The sequence below is a fragment of the Halyomorpha halys genome, unplaced genomic scaffold (genome assembly GCF_000696795.3).
Source record: "Halyomorpha halys isolate HHAL.00 unplaced genomic scaffold, Hhal_1.1 Scaffold1330.1, whole genome shotgun sequence".
Lineage (NCBI taxonomy): Eukaryota > Metazoa > Arthropoda > Insecta > Hemiptera > Pentatomidae > Halyomorpha > Halyomorpha halys.
In genome coordinates, this window is record NW_027108305.1 from 18244 (window position 1) to 39520 (window position 21277).

The window sequence follows — 21277 nt, forward strand, 5'->3', positions numbered from 1 at the left end:
ATATATATATATATATATACACACAATAAAGCTTCATTTGAAAATTCATTTTAGTTTTGTTTTATTAGTTCCAAAATGAAACAAAATTTCTCAAAGAATTGAGGAAGTCTGGAACTTTTGAGTAGTATATAACATGCATGACATGTAAATATGGTTTTTTTATCGATCATTTATGTTCATTTTATTAATATTTTGATCCGGTGTGACAGAAATGAAGTCTTGTTATTAAATTTTTAAAAAAATCACTGCATTTTCTTTTTTTTTTTTTTAATTTAGGATTATTCAAGAACCTACTATGTACATAACCTTCATTAAAATACGTATATTGGAGTAAGTATGTCTATATTATTATGACTTTATATGATTAAAGATGTTACCACCATGTATATTAAATGTTTATGAAATTTGACAGTTTTATTTTAAATGGATTTTAAACTCCCAATTCAATGCACTTCTAAAAAAGTGGAAATCACATGATAAATTAAAGTAAAAAATAAAAAATCATTTAACAAAAGCTATAAATAAACTTCAATTAGTGTTCGGGAAGGTTACATTAGAATTTTATTATTAAGAATAACAAAATTTATCTTAACTGTCTCAGCATTTTTTATTAAATATTGGACATGTTATGTTTTAATAAAGAAGGTGGAGATAGGTTAAATTTTTGTCATAATTAATAATAAAATTCCAATGTAATCTTCCTGAACACTAACTGGTTTCCAGCTTTTGCTAAATGATTACGATAAAAAAAAATATTAATGATTTAAAACAACCTTTGTAATTTTTATGACCTCTGTGGAAAAAGATACCAACATTTTAAAAACACAAAATCAAGTCCATTGAACAGTGTTACTTGAAAAATTTAATATTTAAAGATAACAGCTTAATCAGTAAAAAGCTCTTCGGTTACTGCAAAGTGCTTCAATAATAATAAATAGGTGCCATGCATAACAGCTAATTATTGTCAAAAGCCAAAATTAAAAAAAAAAATTGAACTAAAATATTACCCCTACCAGAGTAAAATTATACATTCAAAAAGTATTTAGAACATTATGAAGGAGATGGGTAGGGGTGCAGTCAAAAAGGAACCAAAAATATTTAACAACTATTTATTTGTCGACGTTTCGCCCCACTAAGTAGAACTTCATCGGGGCTGTTTGAGTTGAAAAATATTGAAAGGGACTCTTAGTTAACAACTATTATTTGTTTCTTTTTGACCGCACCCCCGACCATCTTCATATTTTGTAAAATATGGCCAATCATTTATATATATAATTTAGAATAATAGTATTATTCATATTTACTTTAAAAAAAAAATTCAAAATTAATACAAATAAATTTTTTGTTCAATTGGAGAATGACCTGATAAAGATTTTAACAATGTTTTGTTATATATGAGCTTTATTTTTTTATTTTATAACTTTGTCTTCAAGTGGCAAATCAATTACCTATCCAAAGACTATATATCTTTGTTGCCATTAATGCTTTCCTCACTACCTAGGCGAAGGGAGTATTGTAATTGGGTCTAATTTTCAATGTGGTAAAATGAGATTTTTATAAAAACATTTGAAAGGCAATCAAATTCAGTAAAAAAAAAAATTAATATCGGACCGGTATTAGCGTAGATATCGTTGTTTATTGAATTTCGTAACCATGTTATCAATAGAAACTCATTTATAACAATAATAACTATCCTCTGTAGTTTAATTTGATCCACTTGGCTTTTGACAATATTAACCATAAGTTTTTATGACGTGTGTACAAAACTGTGAGTTACGCCAGAATGATTTTAAGAAAAAAAAAACTGTTAGGAGCAGGTTTTCACTCACCCTTTGTTTCATTCATTTCATCTGACAAAAAAAAATAATAATAAATAAAATAAAATGTTATGTACAATTAAAATAAAAAGAAATTAAGAAAATGGTTATAATGAAATATAATGTAATAACAAAATAATAATTATGACAGCATGGGGGACACGATTGGGATCACTAACGAAATCATCAGTGATAAAAGTATACCTTTTAAGAAGTTCATAAATAAGAAGAATATCTAATATCATCCAAGCAAGGTTTGAACTTAAAGAAAACCTTTATTAAGGTGTTCCTTAGCAATGTTAATAAATATGACCCAAAGACACCATGATTAATAAGCATAAAAAGTAATTTGTACCCATCTAATGATATGGAAGAAAAAAGAAGGATATAGTAAAAGAAGAAAAAAAAAACAGGTTGAAACATAATTAATGATTGTTATTGACCAACACCACACAGAGAGATATGGAATCCAAATGATTTGGAAATGAAATAAACCATTATCAGGAGTTTCCAAAGAATGTTTCAAATAATTATATAGTGGATCAAAATTATTAGTGTACTTTAATTAATTAAATAAATCTGTTCGAATTTATGCATATTGTAGGAAACACAATACCTAATAATAATGTTGTTTCTGCAGTTTTGTTTTCATTATACACTATCAAAACCAAGTACAGTAGAACCTCCATAATCCTTGATTTGATCAACTGTGAATCCAATTAACCATGGCCACCTATTTTTTATTTTTTTCCAAGCTTAATAATGAATAGCATTAACTCTATTATTGTTAATGATAACTGAGAAAGGGAGCCATTATTCTTACAAGTACAACTATGGATAAAGAATTATTTTCTTGAATAGTCAATTTCTACAAATCAGATTGTTGTTACTCTCAACAAAAACTTTGGACTATTTTAATTAATTAAAAATGTTTTCCTAGTTCTATTCTTCTCAATATTGTACTGTTTTGAAATTTCACAATAAAGAAAACATGCAGATTTTATTACAGAATGAAAATTATAAATAATAATAATAATAATAATAATAAGGCGTATTGTAGATAAAGGTAAAAAAAAAAAATATTTTCCACAGAATTCAAAGTTGGTGTACAAACTGTATGAGATACAGAAAAGAAAAAAAAAACATTTTCGACCTTCTCTTGTCTATACGCTTATTCTTAGTTAATCTTCTAACTCATACATGGCAATAAAATTTGATTATCTGTGGTTTTAAATTTTTAGCAGAGGACCTCTCCATTATTAATTCAGACGATGGAGGTTCTCACTGTCCTCATTTAAATCACTAATTGTTTTGAGAAATTTTAAAAAAATATAGTTTTTAAATATTGAACAATTCTTAAATTAAAAAAGATAACAATGTTTCTGAAACATTCTTTATGCATCAACAATGCGTAAGCATGTATAAATACTTCTATTTTTCTGAAGAAGTATGTCATGAGAGCTTAAAAGTTTAAACATTCAACTTTGGGATCTCCTGTATTATGAGATTAATATCAAACTATTAGAAATTATTTCAAAATAAATGTTTAGGAAATAAAATAAATAATTGTAAGTTAAAAACAAAAAATGTTGATTCAATCACTTTCACCAACCAGACCAACAAGCAACCAACAAGAGCTGTGAAGGGATTATTTATTAACTACTTTTGATTTGAGGTAAGCTTTTCCTCATTTAATAATTAATTATGTTTTAAATCCATTTTAAGAAAAATAGTCCCAAACTTTTTAGAAATAAAAACTATATTATCATTTTTCAATTTCAGGCGCTGTTTAAATATTTAACTATCTTAAAGTCTTCTCTTCCCATATGATTATGTTTCAAAAGTAATATAAGACCATCACTCCCTGGGAGTCTTAGTGGAGGGAGGAGGGGGGGTCTGCAGGGAAGGATTTCTTCAGGACTTTTGTTTCCACATTAAATTTTCATTTATAATAATTTTATATAGATGTATTAATTTCATTTCAACTTAAATAAATATGACTAATTGAACTTTTGTAACTAATTTATTTTTAGTATAAGCAAAAACAATGAAAATTCTTTCCGATTGGTAATGAATATCAGAGAGCAATGAATCATGATTTCTGTCTAAAAAGGTATCAAGAATGTCGATAAACTAAAATATAGGCTGAAATGAAACAAAAAACTCTATCTATTTCATTCCCGTGATGACTAGAATAGAAAATGCGTATAACTTACTTCTCTGGTTTTCCTTAACTTTGAATTTGACGACATCTCGAACGGTGGGTAGCTGCTTAGCCTCGTGTTGGGTCATGTTTGCCAGTTCAGAAATAGTGAAACTTTTATCAGCCACAACCAGATGTCTCTCTAATAGCTGTTTTGCCTTACAATAATTGAGGTTAATTAAAATTACATAATACAAAATATAAAATAGTATCAATACAAACTGATCATAATAAGTTAATACCTAACATAAGTTTCATTAAACATTTTTGTAGTTTATTATTGTTTTTCTATTTATTTTTAATTTTTTTTTACATAAGTATAATAAAACATTAACTAATCTTTCATGAATAATTAAAGTAAAAAAGCAGTTTACTCACATGATAAGCATATTCGTGCATGAAGAGCTTCTTATGAGCAGATGGATTTCGAGTTTCAAGCTTCTTCCAAGCATAATCTCTCGGAACGAAATAAGTAAATCTTTTATTCATATCGTCTAGTTGGTTATTGAACCCTTGAGCTTTTCCCATCTGATATGTTTTACTTAAAAGTAAAATGAAATTATGTGAATAAAATCTAATTATAGTAACTCTGATAAAGTACTGGAGATTGACCAATATTTTAAAAGAATTTTATAAATTTAAAAACATTCTATCCACTAAGATTTATTTTGACAAATATGAAGACCTCTCTCTCTCTCTCTCTATGGAGAGACATATAACTATTAAAAATTAAATTTTTATGAAGATGAGGTGTTTTAAAAAATATATAGGCACTACAAGTAAATGATTTATTATTGATTAGAAAAAATCAATACTTTGTTTAGCAGAAAATTTATATAAAAATTAAGCAATTATAAATCTAACCGCTTTTGAATTATGCTTTTAAAATCTTGCCAATATATTAGATTGATCTAAAAATAATTGATTAGCATTATGTATAAACATTAAAATTAATTTCAAATATTTAGTTTTTCTCATGATGGAGGTAACATTGAAAAAAAAATGTCATAGCCTATTCATTTACATGAATATAAATGTTATTACTTTGTATTTACAGTCTGTTCACACAATAAATATAAATGTGATTTAGTAAAATCAACATAGAATTTTTTTGAAATAGAATCCATGGTTAAAAAAAAAATTATAATATTCTAGAAGCAATATTGTTACAATTTTTTACTTTCACTAACTTTCCCCTGATCAATTAAAAAAAAGTTAGACTCGCTAGATTTTTCCAGAAAGTCCCCAAGTAATCAATACAATTAGAAGTAATAAGCTAGATGAATCGATAAAAATTTAAGAAATATTAATAGCTTACTTCAACATTGGGTCTGCAGCTAATTTCTTGCCAACTGTAGTATGAGCAACGCCAAGGACCCTGTCTATTATGTGAACAATGCCATTGATTGCGGCTATATCTGGCTGGATAACAGTAGCGTTCACACCTCCTCCTTCTACGGTTAATGTCTTGTTGCCTCCGACGTTGATTACATTGAAGTATAGATTCTTTCGGGGAGTCAGCGTGGGGGCCTGGAACAGCTTGTGTGTGGGAGGATGGAAACGAAACAAACATAAAAAAAAAAAGAAGAAAAAGAAGAAAGAAAAAACGGGAAAAAGGAAAATATGTAAAAAATCAAGGCAATAAAATTTTAAAAGAATGAGGAATAAAGGAATAGGACCAGGAATGAAAGGAAAAGCGAATTCCCAATCTTATTAGACAGATGAAAGACAAACTTGAACCAAGCAAATGTGGCAAAAAGAAAAAAATGTAGAGCAATTTTTGCAATCGACAGACAAGAATTCAAATTTATTAATAAAAAACTTCAAATTCATGTAAAAATAAGTTTAATAAGAATTAAAAAACTTAATCGAGAATAACCAAATATGGTAATTATAACAGTAGTAGAAGAAAAAGTATTTTCAAATGATTATTAAAGAAAGAACTAAAAAAAACATCCATATGATATTTTTGATTATAAACCTATAAAATAATGATGGCTAGGCGTTTTTACTACTTCCATGTAATCAGTACATTTAAAATTCTTCAATACAACTGAAATCTGTAATAATAAGAAACTGACTAATTTCTGTTATGTTTTATCTTTGATCTATTAAGTTTACTTTAGAAAGTGAATAGCTTTAAAATCTGAAATTACAAATAAAGAATAGCACATGCATATCCCTTTAAACTTTTTGATATGCAACACTTGTGGATTAGTGCATATTTTGAAGCAACATCTATTTCTACTTATTATTTAGTGCGGTAAATAACAAGAATAAATAGCTATTGAGACATGCATTAATTTTGATTTCTTTGGGTTGTACATGGAACAAACCATATCATCAATATAAACAAGAATTGTGGGTAGTATTGATTTGTGTTTGAACAATGTATGTGATGTGCAAAATAAATAATTTTCTTATCTCTATTTAGGTTTAAGGAATTGTTAAATTAATTTTTTTATGTAACTTCATGGAGCTTGTGAATTAAATTAGGAATAATTTAATAATTGGTATTCAGCGTGCTTTTTTCAGCAAAACAAAGCAAGTATTAAAAAAATATAAATGGAATAATTGAAACTTGGATACATAAAAAAAAAAAAGCTCTACTTTGAACCTATTTGCGGAAAGGTTTACAATAGTAAATGGCTTCAAGAAAGTGGGAAACCAATGTTCCCAAATCTACTAACCAAATAGTCCTCCCACTCCTCAAGTTACCATACAACAATTAGTATTCGACAACACTGGAACCAAGCCATTTGTTGGTCAAGGTCAACCATAGGTCTAGGCCTCCCCCAGCGTATTCTTATCTGGCATCGCAAACCTTGCTAGCTAAAAATAAAATAACTTGTTGCTATTTCTAAATGGTGTATAATGTGGATTCTGTCAATTCAAATGAAAATCATATTATTAGTCATTGGAGCAAAGTGCCTTTTCAATTTTTCACTTTCTCCATTGCTGTACTGACTGATTTACCTTTCTCATAACTGATCTCCATGTGTTCCTGGGTCATCATTGCTTCCAAGCAGTCCACGAATTTTTATCAAGTGCATGGCATTGTCAGGCTTCCTTGGATTGTGATCAATCCACTCCCATTTTCTTTTCTTGATCAGTTCATATATTCACTTGAGGTTAGTCCTCTGCCTCAGTTCTTTAGTGGAAATTATTTCAAGTCAGTGGATGTCAAATATTCTGCTAAAGCATCTATGAAAATTCAAGTTTTTCCATATTTCTTTTTTTATTTAATGAATGGAATATGGTCCGGGTGCGGTCAAATAATAATATTTTGTACTATTTTTATTTGAGCCAACGTTTTGCCCCACGTTGCAGGGCTTCATCAGGGCTGTTTTGACGGAAGTCAAAGTCAGAGTTTAATTTTTTTTTAACTTTGTACTACTGGAGAAATGCTCTGTTGGCTCTGTGCATTTCATTACTAATATCCTCATTTGTTCCTCCTTTCATATTTTTCTTTTCTTTTTTTTTTTTTTTTTTTTTTAATATTGAACTTATTCTTAAAGTAATGGAATTATTTTTTCAACAGAATTATCTTGTTCCATATGCAACCTATCTTTGATTCATCAGTTTATCCTCATTTACTTTGTTTCAATTGTCTGTAAGGACAGACCCACCTTTGATGATTTATTTTTCATACTTTTTATCTGGTATTAGGCGGTAAAAACAAAAAAAGACAATAAAATTTAATATTTGATTATATCATGAATTTTTTTCTTTATATTGACAAGCTCTATGAAGTTTGTAAATAGCATTTTTTAAACTCCAATAAAATGTTTTAAAGGCTGCTTAAAATCAGAACACATACATCGAAATAGAGTATAACTTTTTTTTCTAAACATTTAAAAAACCTTGAAGTAAATTAGCTTGGAGGAGATGTTGATTATATATTTTCTTATCTATAACTAAATTCCTCACTTAATAGTACTGTTCATACCTATTAAGGTAGCCTGTTATAAAAAAATAAAACAAAAAACAAGGATACTCATAATCAGCCAAATTATGAAATCACTAAGCAGGAATAAACACAGATAGGAAATAACAATAATAATTTTTTTTACTTCTCCAAGATTTAGTTGACTCCAAACTTAGTTTCAAATATAATCAGATTTATACTTTCATAATTATCAAATGAAATTATTAAGAACAAATCTGCTTTTGTTTATGGGTAACAACACCATAACCCTACTCCCCTTCAAAGCATAAGTGAAGCCAAAAAGGCCACACCCATGGAGGCAAGTTTATTTTTGAGGTTAATAGGAATGTCCGCCATTGTAATCTAGACTGAAACAGAAGGCAGCCAGTGATTGGCCCTTACTCTTCCCCCTACTCCTCTGCCACGCCCCTGGACTATCATAAGGCCCTCCTTATTGGCTTCACTTTTCCTGCCAGCTTACCCCCTCCATTATACTCCTACCTCCAAGAACAACAAATAATAACAACAGCTGATAAGAAATAATAACTTCAACACAAAAGAAACAATGTACCTGAAAATTCAAGCAAAAGAGGAAAAGGAAGCAATAAGGAAAGTTCAGGATTAATGATTTTACAAAAAGTAGGACAAGGTTCAAAACGGATTTTAAAAAAATGTTTCTTTCTTTACAGGTAGAAAATTTAATATATTAAAAAAAAATATATATAAATATATAATTTATAAATAAATTATATATAATTTTAGATCAGAATAATCCATTTGAGGTACTAAGCTAACTAGAATAATAATACTAAGCTTACACAGCAAAGAATAATTATTAAAAACTAATTTAATATACATCAAATAAGATCTTGTTAGTGGTTAATTGACTAACAAACATAATATAATAAAATTATTTTATTAAATATATCAGAATTTATGGATTATTCTGAATATACATATATAAAAAAAAATAAATAAAAAACTACCTGTTAAGAAACTAAAACAATTTTTCATGGTGCCTTATTTAATAATACAGGGTATGCTAAAAAAATAAATACATGAAATATTAAGGCAGCATAATTAATAAAAGCATGGCTTTAAGAAGACTTCGCCACCTTGTAGCGTTTAATAAATAATAAGTATACCTTCATATAAAGATCATTTTAGCAAAATAAAAAATAAAAATGCAGATAGTGATCAACATAAAACATACTAATATAAATAATAAATCAAACTGTAGGCCATTCCTTACTGGACTGAATAAAAACATAAATGAATTTAGAAAAATAAAGCTTGTAAGGTTTCCAAACTTTTTAACGAACTGAAACATCTTGTATGTACTTTTTTATACTTTTTATGAATTTATCATGTACACTAAAGAACAGGTTAAACAAATTAACAATTTTCTTGTATTAAAAGCTGTTAATGATGAAAAAACAATCAAGTATATCAGAAGATAAGAAAATATTTAGCATTGCTGTATGCCTGGTTGTGAGACTAAAGAATGCACCCAGTCAACAGTGCTAAATTAAAACATCTTTATAGTCCACAATCGAAAAAAAAAAGGAGTAAAAAAGAAGCTATTTCACCTCAATTTTTTAATACTTTAATAAACAACATACGTTTAAGATTCAACATTGACGACTTTATCAACAATAGTTAGAGAGAATAAAAAATGACAGCTGTTCTAAAGATACAAAAAATTCATTTTTGAAGGAATACAGTAAATTTTATTAAAAAGTAAATACTGAGGTATTACATTTAAAAGACCTTGAAGGTTATTTTATTTGAGAAAAAACTGAAATTACTATTCAGACTTCCATAACCTTAAAACTATCAATAGCACTAAAAAACTCTATAGGACATTATTCAATGTATAGTAAATTCTCTAAAATATGAGCCCTAATTGATATCTATATGCCTAATAGTTCCTGAGAAATAGTATTTCATAAACCAAATCATCGAGAAATCAATGTTCTTGTGAATATATTTTGGCGAATTTCATGGAAACCACTAGTCTTACAAAAATACTAATTATAAATTACTTTATAATACATCTAATTAGCTTTCATTTGAGTGTAACGGGCATCTATACTTCTTATGGTTCCTGGCATATATTTTTTTCAAAAACCTAAAGTTTTATCGGAACTAAAAATCAAAATCTTATTAATTAATTTTGGAAAATATCATAAAAACTACTACTGCTACAAAGATTAACATTATAAACTATCTTTACAGTACATTAAGATAGCTTTAATATCAGTGTAAAAAGACCATCTATATGTCTAAAGATACCTGATATATAAAATTTCTCAAAATAAATTAACTAACTACTGATTTTTTTTGTAATGAAATATTTCTTTTTAAAAAAGAAACTATTGAACTTCAATTAGCTCTATTAGGGCTCATATTTTATCAAATTAAATCTATTTATATGATATTCTAGTAGTTTTTTTGGTGTTTTTGGTAGGTTTAATATGAAGCTTCAAATGAAAAATTACTTCTTTTTTTTTAACATTTTAGAATTGCTGTAATTTATTATTCTACCTAACTATGGTTGGTAGACTCATCAATTTTGACTAGTAACTATTTATAGTTTTCATTAAAGTAATTAAAAATTAGGATGAAATAACTGGTTCTCCCCTCCCCGGACTCTTGGAACATAACACGTTGTTTTTTTTTTTAAGATAAGGCAAAAGGTGACAAAATTTAACTCCATCACATTTTTGAACCTCTTAAAGTAGGTTTGAAGAAAAATAAAATGTTTAAATTCTCCTAAGTAAAGTTTCTGTATGATGTAACATTAGCATCCATCAAATGAAAAGAGCATTAGAGCTGAAAAAATCAGGGATTATTTTAGAAATAACTGACAGAGAACTGTCCGAGAGTCAACAAGAAAAGAAATCTTCAGTTCATCAGTCTTCAGGAGGGTAACAGTGTGATGGCGTTTAGTCTATATAAGGTTTCACATGATAAGGATGTTTGTTTTTGATTCAGCTCTGTTATGAAAAAATTATAAATTTTATTAAACATTGTTTGTTTCTGTGTTCTTGAAGATTTGTGCAAGAATTTATTTTTTATATAAATATAATAGGTGAATGAAAATATTTCTAATATTTATTAAAAGAAATCTTTGTAACTTGAAAAATAAATCAATAGGACCAGCAACTAGAGATATATCAGTAATCAACAAAAATCAAATAAAAATTATTCCGAATTTTAGTTTTCATTACATTATTTAGATATGATAAAAATAAATGAATAAATAATTGTAAAATAATCTAAATTTAATTTTACAAATATAGGTGTAATGGTACTAGCATATAGTGAATGTGAACTTGAATGCAAAGTTTTCGTGAGAAGCATGAATAAGCCTCCTAGATATTAAGAAACAGAAACAGTAAAAGCTATTAAATGTGTGAGGGTTTAAATTAGTTTTATAAAATTTTAGGGTTCTACGGACAAATTAATAATTACAAATAATAACGATAAACTTGTTGGATAGTGAAATTATATATGTTTGATTGTTGATATGTTACATATAAGTGATGAATTAATGACAGTTAATAGTTAAGTAAATAATTATATTGAAAAATATTATGATTACTGTGGACTAATAAAAGCTTATACAATAAAAAATTAATATACTAAATAATTTTTCGACAAATATAAGTTGTTTTTTAAGTGCATTTGCAACCTTTTCCCCAGAAATAATAAATGAATGTTAAAGCCAAAAAAATTATAATTCATTTTTTTTTTTTAACTTGAAAAATATATAAAATTAAAAATATTTTGAAATAGCAAGAATTACTTTATATATAATCTCTTAATTTTCTTGAGATTGATTGTCATTGCTTTAAATAAAATAATTTGTATCCAAGTTAAGTTTGAAAACATTCTTTATTATATCTTTAAAAGTCCAACATTTCAGCCAATTCGCCCATCCTCAGGGACAATCTTGAATATAAATTTATAACTCACATCCAATAATTTAAAAACTTTTGGCAGGCTATTCTGTTCAGGTCATTAATTTTAGTCAAATTACTCTATTTTGTCACTTTTCCATTAAATTATTAAACTTTTAATTACGGATTAACTTAACACTATTATCATTTATGACACTATTATAGTGCTAAAAGTGTTAAGTAGGTAAAAATTTGGTAAAATTTTAGTAACAGATTAAAGTTTTAAAATTTAATGAAAAAGTGATAAAATCGGATGATTTAACTGTTATCAATAACCTGGGTTTAAAAAGTTTTTAAATTATTGGTGAGGAGTCAATTTATATGTAAGATTGTCCTTGGAATAGCAGGATTGGCTGAAACTTTGAACTTTCAAAGAAATAATAAAGAGTGTTTCGAGGCTTAACTTGGATAGAAATTATTTTATTTAAACAAAAAAAGCAAGAATTACATTAATTTTTTTCATAATATGAATTAAACTTTTAATAAATTTTTAAAAACCACAATTGTATTAGGGTTAAAAATTAAGAGCTAAAACTACAATGGGTTTTAGTCCATATATTTTTCTTTACTGAGACGTTTCAGAGACAACATAGTCTCTTATTAAACCTTTAACCTTTTAAACTTCCTTTTATACTCTAGTCATAGACCAAACTACATTGGTTTTATTATAATTTCAATAGTGACATATTACGTAAGTACAAAATAATTTTAAAATACTCATTTATTTATTGACCATTTTTTTTATCAATAATTAGAAATGAAATTAACAGATTGTATACAATTGCAGATGTGTTGTTTTAAAAGTTTTAAAAACTATTAAATTATAAAAGCTGAAGAGCGGAACACACACAGTATCTCTAAAACACAATTGTAAAATTTATAAAAATTTATTGAAAGTGATTCATACGTTTCGAAAGGGTTTCCGATTTATATAAGTTGGGTTAAGATTAATTTTGATTAAATAACAAGTTATGGGCAACACTCACTAAGTTAAGACTTGATTTGGAAACACTAAATAATTCATCTGGATGTTTCTTTATTATTTAAGAAAGTAATTTCGGAAAAAAGTATTCATATCGTAATAATATGACAAAGTTATTAAAATAATTTTCATACCTGGTTGATGTTCTTGTATATGATAGTTTCCATTGGGAGTTTTTCCTCTACAAGATGCATATGTAGGATATCTCTAATGCGATTACGATCTCTCATTATGAGATTCAAACTCGGGTCTCGCCAAGCAGCGTTAGATGGTGCAAAAAGAGTCAATTCCCTCATTCTGGTTAGTCGCTCCATGAAGTCGCCATCTGTGTCCCTAATTACTTCATACAATTTATACAGAGGCCCATCTTCTCGATCCTGTGTACATTTATTGGTAGGAAAAAAAATATTATAGAAAGTTAAAATCAAAGATATAATTTATTTTGTAAGTTATAAGTCAATTTAAATATTAATTCTACATTTTGTATATGTAACAAGAGAGTTTTCAACCAATTAGTGAGCACTTGAAGCATTATTAAAGAAAGATGGTAATTATAAATGTTTTCTGATGTTAATTAACTTTTAAATAAAATAAAATATAAATTTTCTCTTTATATAACAAAATCACTAATTCATACGTTAGTAAAATATTTAAATAGAAAAATTTACAGATCTAAATGATTTAACTGATTATCTTCGAATAATATAGGGAAGTTGGTCAAACGGTTGCAATATGCAATGCTCGTAATTATTACGTTGTTACGTTTAATTTTAACGTAAGTTAAAAGGTGTATAATAAATTATATGTTTCAGAAAAATTAATAATTATCAGCAAAACCACGGTCAGAAATTATTTTTTCTTAAATTTTTTTTTAATGTGAAAATATTTAATTTATATCATGGGCTTTGCTTTAATATTAGCACATCTGATTTTTTTATTTTATGTTCAATATATTCCATAGGTTACACCATAAACATAAGTTCATTTGTGATAATACTACTAGTTTTGGAATAGTATGTTGGATGAATCGATTATGAAAAATAATTCTAGTCTAAAGTACTATATTTGGAACATGTCGAATGAAAAGTAAAATCAAAAATTTTTTGTTTCCCTCTACCCTATAAAAGCAAAGCAGCTCTATATAATTTTTTATACATGAAATTCTTATTATTTCTTGTGGTAATTAATTATTTTTATTTTAAGAATGAAAATGAAAATTTGCACAGCTACAACCCTTGTACTAGATGATTTCTTCAGGATTACACTCAACCGCCAGATATTTCCCCAATTAAGGATATTCACTTTATAGAGGAGGGCTCTGGAACACATGGAGTTGACTCACGGCTAACAGAATAAATAATTATCTGTCACAGCCGGATTCAAACTCGGTCTCTTGGAGTTAGTAGCACATTGCCTAACTCGCTGAGCTACCCCAATCCTCTTTTATTGTAAGGATATTCTACAAAAGATCCTAATCTCAAATCATTGTTACTTTTTGGCCTTTGCTCCTGTGTATCTCAATAACCCTGGTGATTTAAGCATTGTAATGAATCCATCATTTGTAAAATTATTTCACATCAGTAACTTAAGCTGGTAGGGATCGGTGAAAGGAACCGTTTATAAGAACAGTCAATAATTGATATTAAAAGGTTGAAAACCTCTGTTATAATAGCAAAATTTTTAGTCAGATTATAGTAAAAATATAAAAGCTATGGAGTAAAATTTATCAAAATCATATTTTAAGTTGTGATAAATTTTTTCAATGATTAATTATAGTTACTAAGAAATATTTTGCTTTCTCATTAACTCTAGGAACATTAATAATTAGTAATTTGAGAAAATAATAAATGAAAGCTTAAGTGAAAGAAGGTTTTTTGATCAGGGAGGTACTGCGAAAGTCATACAAGTAGTAAATTATAAAAAAATATCCATGAATACAAATCCGTTATGGAGAGTAAAATACTAAATTTCTCAAGCTCAGTACCACAGTTTTATTAAAGTACCACAGTTTTATTAAAGCACCAAGTACTAAGGCAGCGGAATTGCAGAACTGCCATGGAGATCAAATACAGACACATGATAAGAATGTTCTGATTGAATTTGAGATTTGAAGTGCTCATTTTCATCATTTACCCTCGCCAACAACCAGACTCTCACTTAGTTGATCACTACTCATCATTAATTGAGTATAAAAGTTCTTAATATTAGCCAGTGAGGAGTCCTGTCTTAAGAACATTTTTAATATGATATTTATATTCAATGAAGGAATAGGTCAAGGAAGGAGGGGTGGCCAGCATAACTGGTCAGCAATGGGTTAACCTACATCAGGTGTAAGTGATATAGTAGGCACCTCTCACCAACCTTTTCTCCTAACTAGTAGAATTTTCTTTTTCATTAATTCATTTATAAACGCAAATAGATATTCATGGTTCGGGAATAAATCGCAAACTGACCAGAAAAAGCTAATGAAAATTGGGAAAAGGTACTGATCAGGTTAAATAATAGTACATCACAGGTAGACATCTTATAATGGTACACCAGGTTGAGTGATTTTGGAGAAGTTCTGATAACATACTGTTTTGTGTAAAACAAAAGTCTAAAAGAGCAAAACAAAATAGCCCCCATAATGTAGGCACTACTAGTGCCCTCTGTGGAGAGAAGAAGAGACCAAGGGATGAGAGCCAAAATGATGTGAGAGTAGAACATTACAGAAGTGGTCCCCTGGAAATAGAGGAGGATGCGGAGGAGAAGAAAAAAGAAGCATGAGAGTAAGTTGACCTCTTTCAATATCATTTTCATCATCATCATTAACATTTATAGCTGCAGTTTCCATAAATCACTAATCAAAACTCATTAACCCAGTTTAACCATAAATGTTCTGTTTCGGCCACCCCTACAACCATCTGTAAATTATTCAATATATTCTTTTCTGTCAATTTATGTCTTATTTTCTTTGCAATTCATTTCAATATACAGTCCACTAATAATATCCAACCAGCCTTTTAAAGTGAAGTAACGCCTGGCCTTAAGTTGAAGGCGCACTTCATACACATAAAATAGAGAAATAAAGGCATTTTATCCAAGAGGAAGCCATCTTAGGATTGGTGTAGAAGATGGGCAGAATGGAACCTACATTTATGTGGGCAGAGCTGTGGAAGCACAGACATTAACCTCCTAGCTGAGAGAGTGGCTAAAAGATTAAATATAGATTGGGTAGAAAGTAAATACTAACATTTTATGAATAATTGTGGATAATTAAGGAGACAACATATTTTATCATTGGATAATATGATAGGTTAAAGCAGCCACAGTAAATACGTAAGTGGTTATCTTCAATATTCAAACTTTTCATGGGAGCAGATCTATACTTGAAGTAAATATAGTATCTAGCAGAAATCATAATTGTCCATTGAAAAATCTCTCTAATACTGTAGTCACTGACAGCTTTGATAGAGATCAAATTTTATTACCCAATGCATTATATAACTTATTTTCTTCAAAAGTTGATTTAAACACTTACTAACTGAGGGCAAAGATATATAATAAATAATTACTAATGATATATAAATATAAATAACCTATATAGACAATAAATTGAAGAAATTAGTGAGTACTTACAATACCCTGTACATGCAGACATGCGAACATCATGAACAGACATACACAACAAATACACAAAGCAAATAAAGATCATATACTCATCAGTATCAATCCAAACTTTGAATATGAACTTCATTGATTGAACATGAAATATTTTAAATTAAAAAATAAAAATATATTTTTTCAAGTAATGGTCTATAGTTGTGGCTTTTAAAAGAGGTAATCGAATAGAATTAAAAGAAACATCAACTTCTGCTGCTAAGATAACTTTATTTAAAATTATGTATAGATGATTGACCATATGTGAATTTGAAGAAGATGGTCAGGTCTGCATGCAGATCCAGAAGAAAAGATAGCTTTTAATTATTCATTGATTGCTGATGTTTTGACCTACACTGCAGGTCTTCTCAAGGGCTGCTGTGGTGGGTGGAGAAGTAAACATTAAACGAAAAGGACTTTCATTCTCAAAATCCGTTTGTTTGCATTATCACCCCTGATGGAAACCCTAACTTGTGGGACGAAGAAAATAGTTTTCAACTATAAATAAATAGTTGAAAACTATTTTCTTCTTCTTGATCACAGCTCTTACCATCGCCTTCAAATATAAATATATATATATATTTTTTTCTTTTTTTTTTTACTCCTTGATAAGAACTTAACACAGATCCTGCCCCGCATTAGTAATATAAATTATTTCTAAAAATAAGTGTATTTCAAAATCCAAAAGAATAATGTGTTAAATCTTTTTATTTAGTGTGGGAATGAATATTATTTTAAATTAAATCAATATAATGACAGTTATTCCTATGTTAATACATAAACTTTTTCTTTTTTTAACCCTTATCGTTAATATTTCTATCTTAATAAATTATATATTAGATGTACAAATCTACTCTATAAAGAAAGATAAATTATCAAAAATCATTAAAAATATATGTAGAAAAATAAGATTCAAATTTCAAAACTTGGATTGATTGCCATTACGTGTGAATACAAAAAGAAAAATAAGATTCACTGTGATATTACAAACAGGTGATAGATCAATGTCATACAGAACAAATTAAAACATAAAACAATAATAAAAAAAAAATTCTTCTATGTTTACAAAGACCTAAACCATCATCAAATTTTTAGTAATAAGAAAGTACAAATAAAGCTACTATTAAAATATATATATTCAACAACAAATAAACTAGATTACTTAATTAATAAAGCAATCTTATCACATTGCCTTTTAAAAGTTTTTAATTCTTAGAAGATTTTGTAAATTGCTAGTGAATAAAATAATATCATTAAAAAAGTCTGCCTAAAGAGTCATTATAGCTTCGTCACCATTTATACTCTTTTTTTTTTCTTTTCTATTCCCAATATTACAAACAATATATAATCTTTTAAAGTATGTATTTTTAACAGCATATAAAAATGTATTGTATTAATATAGGTAGGTTAATTAATTAATTAGGTAGATAAATAATTACCTATATTTTAAGTTTTAAAATAATTTTTTTTTTTTCCCTACCCTCCTGAAAAGATTTTAATTGGTATTTAGTACGTACATATAGGAGGTATGCTATATGTATAGCTGGGTATGAAGGATACCTTGGATTGCCTTTTGGCATTATAAGGTTAGGTGAGGGGTCCAATGAAGGTTGTAAACTTGGTTGGCTTACGCTAGTGGATTATTGAAACGGGGAGGGGCCGTTCTGCTGGTGGAAAGTTTTAAAATAAAATTTATTATTTCTATTTTTAATGAGTTGATTTATAGTTTGAGAATAAACTCTACAGGAGGAGCCATGTTTAAAACATATATCTTTTTTTGTATTTATTACCCCCTCCCAGGTCATTTCTGACATACGGGGGTTATCCAAAGGTAATCAACCGATCTAACCAGAGTGTGGGGATAAAATTTTCATTCCGGGAGGCCACACAAAATAAAAGTCAAACCCCAGGCAGGGATTGAACTAGCACTGCTGCAGTTGTGAGGTCGCTAAGATAACATTCTAACTCCCTTGGCTACAAACAGCCTCTGAAACATCTGTGTCATGAAAAATACTTTTGCTTGTGGCCAAGAAACCCTCCGTATCCACAACAGATTGAATGACTTGCAGAGTTACAGATTCATGATAAAGTTATATCTTAGAAACAAGGGAATATAACTATTTCAAAACTTCGCACTAACATGTAATGTTTAATGACTCATATTCCATCCCATAAAATCTACTGATTAGACATTCAATTAATTTTAAACCAAAGAAATATTTACTGAGTATGCAGTGACCTAGATATAGCCTAGATAAGTTTCTTGACTTGGCCCCGTACATCAGTACAATAATTTTGCTCAGCTATTATATCATATCAGTAGAATTTGTAGTTATTATTTTTATATTTTTTACCTTATTTTTTTTTATATAGGCTAGTATATTTTATATATTTATTAATATTGTATATTGAATGTGTATTAAGAGTATTACTAATCCTCACTATTCTTTCTTTAACTCTAAATTCCTAAATACAACTCCTTTTTTGAGTTGCAGTATTGTATGCTTAGTGTTGGACACCAGATAGTTTAAGTGACCCGGATGAACACCTGGGTTGTGAGCCAAAACATTGGCAATCGATAAATGGCAGAAAACTATTTTTATTTTTCTGGACCGCAGCTCTGACCAAGGTAATAATTTCTAATTTCAATTATCATTAAATAAAAGCAGTGGATATTAAGGAAGGAGGACTATATTTTTGTTATCTATCTGATATCTGACACAAAGCATACATTACCTAAGTATTATTTATTCTTCAGTTAAATAATACTACGGAATGAAACATAAGTATTACCATCATTACTATATACAACAGGTTTGCCGACACTTGTCAGCAGACTCATTCATTAAGTGACAACTACAATAATTATTTTTAAGATTAGGGATTCATATCAGCTGAATCATATATTTCCAACTTATTTTACTTTGCATAAACAAAGGAAAGAAGCATTTTTAAAACATCAAATAATAGAAAAACAATTTAATAGAAAATATTAACCAAGAAGAAAATTGTAACCAATATGCAAAACAATCATATCAAAGGGGTTCATGTAATGCAGAAACATATAATTTATACACAAAATGAACACACACATCCACTATAAATGTATGTGCAAGTTTATGCGTAAATTAAATGTAAAATCAATAAACTTATAAATTCTTCTAAATTAAGAATAAGAAACAAGGAGAAAATGTGTATATAAACATGCTATTGTGCAAATAAGAAAACAAAGAAGCCAAGTAATAGAATAAACAAAATAAGACAGGAACAAAAACAAAGGAGACTTTTATGAGAAACAGAAACAGTTAAATTTCATTTAAGCAGAACGACACTGTTAAAAATATTTTACCTTACCTTAAACGACTGTAGTCCAAAGTAACAGGAAAAACAAAATAAAAAATAAAATAAACATTTGTTTTTTTTATGTAAAAAATATTTATTATTGAGGTGAAACAGAAATTTATAATTACATAGTTTGATAAAAATTTAATTGAACACTCGGATAATATTCAAAGGTAATATGAGATATATGATTAAACTTGTGTTGATAACTATAATTTTTTATGCAAAAATATATAATAATGATATTAATTTTTTTTTTTTAATTTCCACAATAATGATTTCGTTGGTTAAGTTTTCTTAGTGCAATGGTGTCATAAAATATTCAATTTAATTAACATTAAAGTTGGTTCATGATCACATTGCAAACCAAAATTTTAAAAAAACATAATTCATTGCCTGAATGCAACAGTGTCGTTGTTCAATGAGCAAAGGTTCAAAAATAAAGGTGAAAACATTTTAAAAATAATCATAATCAGTGCTGTCTTTGCATGATATTTATATTAAATATGAAATGCATTTATACAAAAGTGGTGAATATAATTTTATTGTCTTTGCATGATATGTATATTGAATAATAAATGCATTTAAACAAAAGTGGTGAACAGAATTCAGAAGAAAAAAAAAATGATTCCCATGATATATTTGTAGAAACGCTATATTAATGGTAATAAAACTATTAATTAAAAGGAAATTTTGTGATGTGAATTTTAATTTCTAACATTTCAGTAGAATCTTGATAATTTCCATCTTCAGTAAAACATTAAATAACTACTTTGGACTGAGTCTTTGGAGACGGATTAGCCTGATTGTGTATTCAAGCGAATCCAGTTGAAAATACCCATTGCCAAAAAAAACAGAAAGTCATTGTTCATCAAGAATCAAACTCGAAGGAAAACATAAATACCTTGAGACTCCGAATCCATATAAAACTCTGATTTTTAGTTTTCACAATATATTTTAATTCAAATGTTCAAACACTCAATATAATTTCATTTCTAGTGCTATCTTTTCTACTTTTGCCTTCTTTATCTCGGAGTAGCATCCAGATACAATTTTGAATGAATTACAGCACATTACAAAGAGGATGAAATGCTTAACATTACCCTACATACAGTATGTAGCTATGGTTTTTAGGTTTCAAGATATTTTAATCTAAATCCAAACCACATCGAGCATTGCATCCCACTACTACTGTTTTATCTCGAGCATTCACTCGCATCATGAAATCAGTGTACTCCTGTATAATTTTTTTTTATGAATTGTAGAATGTTAGCAAAAAATTTTCACTTCAAAAATCATTATGCTGATTTTTTTGGGCCTATGAGAAATCACAGCTTATATTACAATATGTAAATATCTACACTATCAATTTTTTTTTTTATATTAGAAAATCCTGTCTTT

At 27.8% G+C, this 21277-nt stretch overlaps 1 protein-coding gene across 8 annotated transcripts in view; it reads right to left on the bottom strand.

Moving 5' to 3' along the window:
- Fas1 (fasciclin 1) overlaps window positions 1–21277 on the bottom strand; it is a 205414-nt gene that overhangs the window by 4065 nt on the left and 180072 nt on the right. For 2 of the 8 annotated variants that reach the window (XM_067046648.1, XM_067046653.1), the window contains 5 exons: window positions 13030–13272; window positions 5339–5559; window positions 4399–4561; window positions 4034–4178; window positions 1830–1850 (listed from right to left, as the gene is read on the bottom strand). In XM_067046648.1, the coding sequence (XP_066902749.1) occupies window positions 1830–1850; window positions 4034–4178; window positions 4399–4561; window positions 5339–5559; window positions 13030–13272 (793 nt within the window). The remainder of the gene's footprint in view (window positions 1–1829; window positions 1851–4033; window positions 4179–4398; window positions 4562–5338; window positions 5560–13029; window positions 13273–21277) is intronic. The other 6 variants (XM_067046649.1, XM_067046654.1, XM_067046652.1 and 3 more) reach the window with 4 other exon arrangements.